This window comes from Lynx canadensis, chromosome B3 (genome assembly GCF_007474595.2).
Source record: "Lynx canadensis isolate LIC74 chromosome B3, mLynCan4.pri.v2, whole genome shotgun sequence".
In the NCBI taxonomy this organism is placed as follows: domain Eukaryota; kingdom Metazoa; phylum Chordata; class Mammalia; order Carnivora; family Felidae; genus Lynx; species Lynx canadensis.
Window position 1 is genome coordinate 121,626,181 of NC_044308.2, and position 10,548 is coordinate 121,636,728.

The 10,548-nt window shown below is 55.7% G+C and overlaps 1 protein-coding gene and 1 long non-coding RNA gene across 2 annotated transcripts; one reads left to right on the plus strand and one right to left on the minus strand.

Annotated features, from left to right (window-relative positions):
• Positions 1-406: 406 nt before the first annotated feature.
• On the minus strand, positions 407-4,352 carry IRF2BPL (interferon regulatory factor 2 binding protein like). Its single transcript, XM_030319647.1, has one exon. The coding sequence runs from the start codon at positions 3,639-3,641 to the stop codon at positions 1,272-1,274; it is 2,370 nt and encodes a 789-aa protein (XP_030175507.1). The 5' UTR covers positions 3,642-4,352; the 3' UTR covers positions 407-1,271.
• A 996-nt stretch (positions 4,353-5,348) lies between these two features.
• LOC115516721 lies at positions 5,349-6,481 on the plus strand. The gene is made up of 2 exons (XR_003969627.1): positions 5,349-5,952; positions 6,219-6,481. It is a non-coding gene; the product is annotated as an uncharacterized LOC115516721 (long non-coding RNA).
• Positions 6,482-10,548: the final 4,067 nt, after the last annotated feature.

The window sequence follows — 10,548 nt, forward strand, 5'->3', positions numbered from 1 at the left end:
ATGTGGCGTGATTTCTGCCACATCGAAGAGGCAAAGCATCTTAGCTTTTTTGTTTTGCTTTTTCCCACTTGAACTCAAGTCACAGCTGCACTGGAGAGTTCCTGACAATGCCATTTGCAGCTGGGGCATGCATGGGGAAAATAGAGATGCAGAAGAGTAAACAGAAATTGCTTAGTCAGCAACCATCCCGCCCCCAGAGGTGAATGTAAATAGCCTGGTACTGGGGGGGGGGGGGGGAGAGGGGGGAGGGGCAGTCAGCCAGCACAAGGCCTTCCACAGATGCCAACCTCTCAGGGCTTGCAAAGGCACCAGCATTTGTGTCCTCTGCTGGTAGGGAGGGTGTCCCCTATGTTGGAACTATGTGGCCTTAGCTCTAGAAAAACACACTTGCTGACTCAGGGCAGAATTAATATCAATTGAATTTATTACAAGTTACTAAGCTCCAAGGCACATTACAGTGTTCTGTTAACTACAGAAATGTATAAAGGACAAACAGAGCAGACTCCCCATGTCTAGCATTTCGCTCTACTGTTCAAAAGCATCCGTGCATCAATAAAACAAAAACAAAACAACACGTGAAGATCCAACACATCCAGGTCAGTAGAAACAAACCAAAACATTTTCCCTCACAAACTTGCAACAAAAAACACCCCATCCCCCCCAACACCTCCCCCTTACCATTTTGCAAACAAAACAGAGTAACAAAACAAAACGGAACAAAACCAACAAAATAAAGTGAAGACTTCAACACTTGGGGCTGTTTAGAAAGAAGCTTTCACCATTTTATAGCTTTTTTTTTTTTTTTTTTTTTTTTTTTTTTTTTTTTTTTAGGCAGCAACACTGGCCTTGGCAAAACAAAACAAAAAGTCATTTTCTTTTGTGTTTTTTTTTTCCTTTCAGAGAGTGCATAACATTTACAAAAATACACACCAGCAGCAGTCGTTGCTAAGGGCTATTAATTCGGTACCTAGGCAAACACTCTGCCACCAAATAAATGCTAACGAAATGATGCAAATGACCCAACCAATATTATACTGCTTAACACAAACCAGCTTATCCTTCAAATGAAGAAGTTACATACCTTTTGTTTCAAAATATAGAAACATACGACGAAAATAATGTCTATACATAAGACTAACTTTTTGCAGTTTGTTATATTCACAATTCTACACCTTGGGGGTGAGGGAAGGGAGGGGGGAGGGGGGTGGGGGAGGGGCCCTCTGGATCGGAGAGGAGCCGGTCAGGGGCAAAGGAGGTGGCTGTCTTGTGGTTCAAGGGTCTCTCTCCTTTTTCACTTTAACATCTCCAGCTAAGATCGTCGCGATTTCGCCCTGCATGAAGGCCCAAGGTACATTCGACCCAACCAGGGGGCATTTCTCTCCGCTGGGGCAGTACACCTCGCCGGTGGCCCCCTGGGCCTTGATACTCTCTCTAGAGCAAGGGAAACAGAATTTGTGGCTGGGGACGGATGGGCACTGAACGAAATGCGTGTCCTCCAAACGTTCGTGGCAAATGGTACAGCAGAGGGGCCCGCTGTTGGCCATAGGGGAATCCGGAATGTTTTGGGGGTGCACTTGGTCCATGCCCGGGTGGGTGCTAGGAGGCGGGGGCGCCACCTGTAAATTCAGGTCCCCGTTCCGTGATGCCAAGCGGCGCTGCCCGGGCACCGAGGCCGGTGACACCGGGCTGCTGCTGTTGCGCCGCGCGGACGCAGTGGTGGAGTGCACGGAGCTGCCGTCCTTGGGCGAGTGCGCCGTGCCCAGAGTGTCTGCCACCGACATGAGGGCGGCCATGGGGGAAGGGCCGTTCTGGGGGGCTGACTCGGGCGGGGTGGTCCGGTTGGAATGGGGTCCCAGGGGCGGAGGCGGTGGGGGCGGACCTCCGGCGGCATGCCCGGGCGCCGCAAAGCCCCCGGCCGTCATGGTGAGCTTTAGTGCCTCGCTCTGGTTCGCCATCCACTGCTGCCTCTGCTGCTCCTCGCCCAGCTTCAGGGCGCCCTCGGCGGAATCCGGGGGCTCAGGGGACGCCTTCCTCTTGCGAAGACTGGCAGCTGTGCCCCGACCCGAAGGGGCGGCAGGCGGCAGGGCCCCGGTGCCCGGGGGCGCGCTGGGGGCGCGGCTTAGACTCACCAGCGCCGTGGGCAGCATGGGGCAGCTGGCGTCCAGGTAGGGCTGGGGCAGCATGTCGGCGCCGGGCACGCCCTCCTTGAAGAAGCGCACGGCCTCAGGCAGCAGGTCTCCAAGTAGGCGCCAGTCCCCGGAGCCGTGCTTCTTTTCGTACTCCAGATACTTGAAGCCGGAGGAGAGACCCCGGCCGAAGTCCTTCATACAGTCCTGGTACATCTGCTTGGCCACACCAGATGCGCTGGAGTACACGTTGCCTGAGCCCGTGGGGTACTCGATGAACAGCTTCAACTCGTAGTCCATGCCCGGCTTGGAGACAGCATCGAAGGCAAAGACGCGGCCCAGCAGAGAGTGGTCCTTCTTGAAACGCACCTCGTAGGGCGTACAGCCAGCCAGCGTGAGCAGCGTGTCGCGGACCATCTTAGGCTTGTTGGCCCACTCCTCCGCGCGGTTGCGCAGGCTCTCGCTCAGCTCAGCCAGGGCCTCGGCGTTCCGCTGCTTCTCCTTCAGCTCGCGCTCCTGGTCTGTACTCGATACCGAGCCGGGCCTTTTGCCGCCAGCACCTACACCCACCTCGGCCACTGACGACGAGGTGGAAGACGACGCTGAGGACGACGCGGCTGATACGCCTGGGGCGCCCCCCAGACAAGCGGGGCCCCCGGGCGCCCCTGGGGGCGCGGGCGTCGGGGGCCCACGGCTGCCCAGGCCGTGCGGCGGCGGTGGGGGCAGCACGGCGGCACTGGCCGGGCCGTTAAGCAGCGTCTGCGGCAGCAGGTTGGGGGGCACCGTGAGCTGGGGGCCTCCACCGCCCCCCGGGTTGGGCAGCCCCGTCACTAGCCCACCGTGCGTCCCGCGCCGAGACGCCACCGACGCCGCAGCTGAAGAGGAGTTGGGGCTCTGGCGGTTCAGCTCTGGGGGTCCCTCCTCCGGTGTTGGCTTGGGGAAACCATTTGGGCCCCCCAGGCCGTTGGGCAGCCGCGCGGCGTGGCTGCTGCTTCCCAGGCTCACCGGCGGTGGAGGATACTCGAAGCGGCTGCGCTGCTCCACCGCGGCGGCGGCGGCGGCGGCAGCGGCGGCGGCAGCGCTCAGGCCATAGCGCTCCAGGCCGGACGGGGCCGCCAGCACCGCAGGCTTGCTGGAACCATCGACGTGGTTGAGCTGTTGTTGCTGTTGCTGCTGCTGCTGTTGTTGCTGCTGCTGTTGCTGCTGCTGCTGTTGCTGTGCAGCGGCAGCTGCCGCCGCTGCCGCAGCCGCCGCCTCTTTAGCCGACAGGGCCACCGTCTTGACCCCGACGGGCGGCGGCGGCCCGGGGGAGCGGCCGTCCTGAAAGCAGCCGTGCGCCCGCTTCAGCTGGCGCGCGGTCTCGATCACGAACTCGATGCGATCGGCGCCCTCGTAGTTGACGCAACCGCGGCATACGGGTTCCGAGAAGTCCCAGATCATGGCCCAGGGCATGCGGGGCAGGTCGCACAGGTAGCAAGATTGTCTCCGGGACGAGGACACCTGCGCCGCCGACATGATGCCCGCCCTGGGGAAGGTAGGCCCCCGCCCAGGCTGTCTCCGCGGCGCCTTCTCCTCCGGGAGGACTGGCCGGCTGGGGAGGGAGTCCGGCTGCGGGGGAGGAAGGGGGGGCGAGAAAGTTCTGCCCCAGGGGTTGGAGGGAGCGCGAGTCTCCACCGCCGGCGCAGCGCCTCTCCGCGGGGGCTCCACCGCCGGGGCGGCGGACGAGTTCAGCCCGCTCCTCGCCCCCACCTCCTACTGCGGCTGTCTCGTCGGGAGGGGAGCTCAGGCGCCTTCTTCCTGGTGCCGCGCACCCGGGCTGGAAGCGTCGGGCCCGAGGGGAGGGGGCGAGGGTGCCGAGTGCTGGCCGCCGTTGGCTCTTGGCCCCCTCCCCGGAGTGGCTGGTGCTTGGAAGCTCGAAAGGGGCTGTCTCTTCCTCTCCCCTAGGGGCCCCGCTACGAGCTGCGTCCTCTCCCCGCCAGGCTCCCCGGGGCGAAGGCTAGAGGGTTCAGTGCCACCCGGTGCCCGGGTCCAATCTTGCTGAAGTCGCTGCTTCCCCGGAGGGCCGGGGGAGGGAGGGGGTGGCAGCCGAGAGGTGCTTCTCCCCTCCGCAGCGTCGGCCGTTCCGCTGGCGGCGGCTGGGTTTGCACGGCCGAAGGGAGCCGCCGCGGCCCCTGCTTCCAGAACGCACGAGAGCAGAGGAGAGGAGCGCACGCAAGCAGGCTCCCGCCGCCCCCAGGCCTGGCCGGCGCCCGGGCCGCCGCGGCTGGCGGCGCTCACGTTGGCTGCAGGGCGCTCGCGCGGCGCCTCGGCCCGGGTCGCATCCCTTCCCGCTCGCACTCGCCCGGAATGTGGGGTTGTGATTGTTACTCTACGTTCCGGAGGCGCGTCTCGGCGCTCCCGCTCGCGCTGCGGCTCGCGCTGTCCCCGGCTTGGCCGCGCGGGATGCCGCCCGGGCGGAGCGCTGACGTCACCACCATGCTCTGCACCAGTTCTCCCCCCCCCCCCCCCTTACACTTCCTCTGTCTGTGGAGCCCACTTGTTGCTCGGGGAAGGCGCATGCGCGGCAGGACGCCCAGATTCCTCCCAGTCGGCCCCGCCTCCGCGCCTCCGCCTTCCCCTCCCCCCTCACCGTGTGTGTACAACAGCTGAGGCCGGGCGAGCTAATGCTGGAAGTCCAGGGCTGGGGGTGGAAATTAAACAGACGATGACCTTTCCTTTCCCCGCCCGGCTTTCCCAAGTAAAAACGCATTAAAAAACCACAAGCGTCATTTCCGATCCCGCTCCCTACCCCACCCCGGGCAGTGAATTTAAATGTCCAGTTTCAAGATTTTCGTTGCGAATTTCGTTTAGGGTACTACCCATTTCATCCGTAATCAAACCTCTCCCACCCCCGCCGGTATGGATGTTACATTCATTGCTACCATTGATGCCAAAGCACCTGCAAAATTAGCTGTTTTCCATTGGTCCAGAAACTGCCTTTTCGATTTCTTTTTGTGCTCTCGTTTAGGAGCCCGAGTTTCAACGACAGAGCTAAATGAATTCAGGGTGAGCTACTCCTCCCCCCCCAGTCGCACTCTAAAAATTTTGGCTTCATGTCTAAAGACGCTACGAGCGAGCACCCAGAGCACCCGGAGGCCTTTAAGGAAAACAAGCTACTGGCTGCTCACAGCTGCAGTTGGGGGCAGGGAGGGGAAAGGTGCTGCAGAGGCCAAACAGGTGAGTGCTTTTTCCCGGTTTGATAAAAGAAGGTGGAGCAGCATTTAATTGCATTGCTATCTCTTTGTAAAGCACAGTGGCAGTTTCAAGATTCTTTCTCACATGTTGTGATTTCATTCCGCAGTGCTCAGAAAGCTGAGCAAGGCCGTGATGTCTTTTCCGTTAGGGGATCACTGCTCATCATTATTGCTTATTGCAAAACAGATAAGGTTGGTCGTAGCTCTAGTTAGGACAGTGCCACTGATTCTTCTAAGTACTGGGTCTGCTCCTCCCGCCCTCATCCCACCCTCATGAAAACTGAGATTATCATGGGCTAGGCTGGAGGAGAGGAAGCAATATAAGGGGCTTTCAGGTTCTGGAGTTTGTTGAACCTGGTTGGAATTTCCTCTGTATCATTTACTAGCTTTGTGACCTTGAGCTAGTTACTTTCTTTCACATCACCTGTTTTCCCTCTGTAAAATGGGATCATAGCCCCCACCTTCCGAGAATTGTTTGCGATTTTGTTTTGTTTTTTGTCATAATAGGAGGTAACTCACTGAGATTGCTGTGAGCCAGACACTGCCAGGTGGTTTTCCTGCGTCATCATTAAACTCTCAATACTGTCTCCCAGGTAGATTCTATCATTAGCTGTTTTGCAGGCTCAGAAAGTAAAGAGGTTAAATGACTTGCCCAAGGTCACACGGCCATTAGAGATGGAGGTGGGATCTGCATCCAGTAATTCTGGTTTGCGAGGTAGTTGTGACAAGCTCAGGTTCTCAAAGGCGATTTGCAGTGTTCACAATTTCCATCGGCCCTTCTTTGTTACATACAATCTCATGTAGAGTGTATGCAAAATACACCTTCATAACCAACCCCCATCCTTCCCTTTCCAAACAGGTTGTGCCAGTGAGTTCTCACACATAAAGAAGTTTTGGATCTGCCACTGCCACAGACTGAAACAAACACACCGTACGCTGTGTAGAGCACGGTGTCAGGCTTCACAGGAAGTAAGCGTTGGTTATTAGTAGTATTGATATTAATGTTGGTACTATTGTTACTTAACATGTGAAAGTACTTTGTAAATTGCATAAAATGTGAGGGTCATTATGCACATCACTACTGTTACTACTAATTGTAATAAAGTTGAGTGTAAGAAACAAGATGTATTTATTTTTATTTTGACACTTGACCTTCAGAGACTGTTCTGCCACCCAGCACTCCTCAGCACATGGTTCTCCCGCTCATTCTGGGGTCAGAGGTGCAAAGGAAGGGGAATTTTAAGGATGGGGAGAAAAGGGGAAGGAAGAGCCCTAGGGAACCCCTCTTTCATCTCAGAGCAGCCGGATTTCTGTTATTGCAAAAAAAAAAAAAGAAAGAAAGAAAAAAAGGGAGCTCGCTGTGCACCCCCCAACAATAATAAACTTTCCCAGGCTGACTGGCTCCCAGCAGTGATTCCTCTGTAAAGAGCTGCTCCAGGGCATTGCCTCACCCTTCCAAACTTCAGCCCTCCCCACACCACAGCTATCCTGGAGTGAGTCAAAACATAGGGCTGGGAAATGGAGTGACATCCCCACCAGCCCAGGGCTCCAGGCTCATTAGCTTTGGCTAGGCTGCTTCACCCATTTCTTTACATTAATATTTATCCAGCCCATCCCTTTATTAAACCAAAAATACTGAGGAACGGCAACCTAGCCCCAACCCTCTAGCCAGGCTGCTAGAGAAAGCAAGTTGGAGTCTATGTCACAGTGTTATGTTTGGTATGCGTGCACATATGTCTCCATCTCCCTGTCTGTCTCTGTCTTCGCTGTTACTAAAGGAGAGATATATATACACATACATGCCGGGTGTCTTCAGACACACTGAGTTAGAAATAAACATGCATTTAAACAAACTTCCATTACAGTCTCATAATCCTTTAATTTAAAAAGCATAGTTCTCTTGACACCCTTCCACCCTCAAAGAATCACCGTCATTTATGGTGGTCAGTTTTGTCCTAACTGCTTGTCTGAGATGGCCCTATTTGGGGATGTGTCCAGGATTGTGAGAAGCAAGAACATCAATGTTTTGGAGGTAGATTCTCCCTGGAAGGCGAAGCCCCTGTGACAGTGCTGTGTCCACAGTGTGGGTGGGAAAGATGGGGTTGGTCTGGGGCTCGACCTAAGACAGCAGGTGGAGAGACTGGAGGTGGGGTCTGGGAGACCAGCAAAGCCAGGTTCAACCAGGCTCAAGGAGGAAACGCCTGCAGTCCTCCCTGAATTTACTTCCTATGGTTGTCGCTCCTCCAGCGTGCCATCTGAGCTGACACCCTCAGAGAACTGTCCCCCTCTAAACTGGTCAACTCTCCACTTGGCCTTGCCAGAGACCACCGCCCAACCTTAAGGGTGAGAAGGTCGCAGCGTGTCCACACATTTCTGAGCTCCCTGCAGTCTCCCTTCTGTCCCCGAGCCGTTTCGAGCCCTTTGTGGCAGAGATGGGTCGGGCTGGGGACTCTTCGGCCTGGCATCCCTGCCGCCAACTGGCTCAGCCTTCGAAGAGGCCCGGGCTGAACCTCGCGTCACCCCGCTGCACAGCCGTACGCAGCCAAGCGCTCTGGCAGGAGAAAGGCCTTTTTTGGTAACGCTGTGCCTGGCGGTAAGCTGGACCCGGTGAAAACAAACGTCTGGGTTGGGCCTTGCTCCGGCCTCTCCTAGGGACCCCTTCCCCAGGAGCCAGGAACCTCGGGGCTCTGGGGGAGGGAGAACCAGTCAGCGGAGTAATTTACACATTTTCTCGGGTTCTGTGGCGGAAGTATTTGCCTTTTCCTAAAGTATTAATTCTGGTATTTAAAAAAAGTATTAACTTAGGCCAGGGCGTAGGGTTACGCAAGAGCCACTCGAGCGTGAAAGCCCAGGAACAACGTGATTCGCTGAGAATCCCTGGGGAGGGGAGCCAGCGCCACCCGCCAGGACCTGCCCAGCCTGCGGCGCGCGGGCAGCCGGGCGCTCTGGGCAAAGCTGGGTGGAAGAAAAGGAGGACGACGTAGTGGTTGGTGCTGGCACAGCGGCCTCAGCGAGCGAGCGATCAGATCTCTGACTGCTTTCTTCCTGAAGGGGCGGGGAGCAGGGAAGGAAAGAAAGGCCGAGGGAGTCGCGTCTGGTTCCTGCCTCCTCCCCGTTTCCTCTTCGCCAGCGTGCCAGGGCACCGGGGAGCCCAGCGCTGCCCTCAGCAAAAGCTGCTGTGTGTTTTTAGGTCCAAAAATAAAGGAGCCCTGGAATGAGCCTCCTAAGGACCAGGCCTAGAGGGAAAAAATGGGAAGCGGCAGACAAGGGTTCTATTCACTGGCCCAGTTGGGTTAAAACAAATACCCACACCCCAAGAAGGGGAGTAACCGAGAAGGAGACCTTGGAGGACTAGAGTCAGAGGAGAGCTTGGCAGGGGAGCAACTAAGGCCACAGGTGCGCAGAACCCCGGACCCTCCATCCTACCGGCTTCCGCATGGGCCTCAGCAGGGAGCAGGGGTGCCAGTGGGTTCCCACCAGTCCGCACCAGTGCTGGGGATTTCCACTGCCTAGCTTCGGAGACCGGTCGCTGCCGCCGCCCGCTTTCCTGCTGGGGGCCGCCAGAAGGCGGGGCCTCAGAGCGGGAAGCCCTCCCTGAGGCCTCCCGGTCCCACCGTCAAGTCGGTCAAGTCTGGTACAGATGGGCCATCATCATCACTGCTGTCACTGGTTGGGGTGGATGGCTATGATCTGCAAATATTTTGACTTGCCTGAGCTGGGCAGTCAACCCCTAACTCAGGAGGAGGAAAGGAAATATGTACTTGTACATATTTACATTATGTTGTTCGACTTGGACTTGGCTGACCCTAACTAAGTAGCTATCTGACCTTGAGCAAATCACTTGAACTTGGTTTCTTAAGTCTGTAAAATGGGAATAATTTCACTACCTCCTTTGCCTGACTCATTGGTCTGCATGGAAGATACAAGATTATAATGTACTTAATAAAATGTAAGAGATTATGAACAATATAATGATGGCCATTTGTCTAGGGCCCTGCAGTGCATTCCCAGACATTATCTCACCGATCCCCCACCAGCCCTGTGAGGTAGGTGTTACTTTCATCACTCTCCTGTATAGGTGAGGAAAGCAGGTCCAGAGCTAGTTCAGAATTACTGGAAACCAGGTTCTCTGGCTTTAAACCCAGCGTTCCTTATTCTCCCCCACGAGTTGCTAGCTTTTTGGGAGGGAGTGGGGGGGAAGTCCCCGGATGCCTCTAAGAAATTCAGAAACTGCAAGAAAGTGAAATGCATCTCCCCACAAGAGTTTGCAGGTTAAGAATGTCACTACTGTCCCAATAGATGCAGAATTATGCACAAATTAGCACGAGTTATTTTGGAGGTACAGTCACTAGTCAGTCAGCTTTGAGCAAAATGGTGTAACTGCTTCCCTGGCATCCCCTGAGACTTTTTTCTCTCTCTGGGTTTTCTATACCCGGCCTTAGGAGGGAGGGTTTGGAGGAAAATCTGAAGCTCTCGAACACACCGAAGTATTGGGAAACTTACTAAATTACCCTCACCGAGGATAGCTGCATTTTATTTATTTATTTATTTATTTATTTATTTATTTATGAGAGACAGAGAGAGCATGAACAGGGGAGGGGCAGAGAGAGACAGAGAGGGAGACACAGAATTCAAAGCAGGCTCCAGGCTCCGAGCTGTCAGCACAGAGCACGAAGCAGGACTCCACCTCACAAACCGCAAATCATGACCTGAGCTGAAGTTGGGCGCTTAACTGAGCCACCCAGGCGCCCCTGAGGATAGCCACATTTTAAATGTTCACCCCTGAGGAGGACCCCAGGCTGAATGATGAAGGGGAAGGAGGAAAGCCGAGAGCGTACCTTTTATGGTGGAAGGAACCTCTTTCCAGACCCACAAGCGATATCACATAGGAAACAACCCTTTGTTGTCACAGACCCACAGTCCATATCACATAAGAAACAACCCTTTGTTCTCACCTAATTCAGGTAACACTGACTACACACCCACCCAAACTGTGCAGGCCTGTATTTGGGCTGGAGGCCACTTGGTAAGTACGGCTGCTGTCCTCAGAACACTTCTCGCCCAGGGGAGGTCTATACCCCTGACAACCAAACCTGGCCTAGGCATCATTGGAGATAGGAGGTGAGGGAACAAGGGGTATCCCCAACCCTGATCCATCTAGAGGACCACCACGCTTTAATTTGAATTTC

What these genes read in the sequence shown, in the direction of transcription:
- IRF2BPL (XM_030319647.1), bottom strand. Translation starts at nt 3,641, where the DNA reads ATGTCGGCGGCGCAGGTGTCCTCGTCCCGGAGACAATCTTGCTACCTG.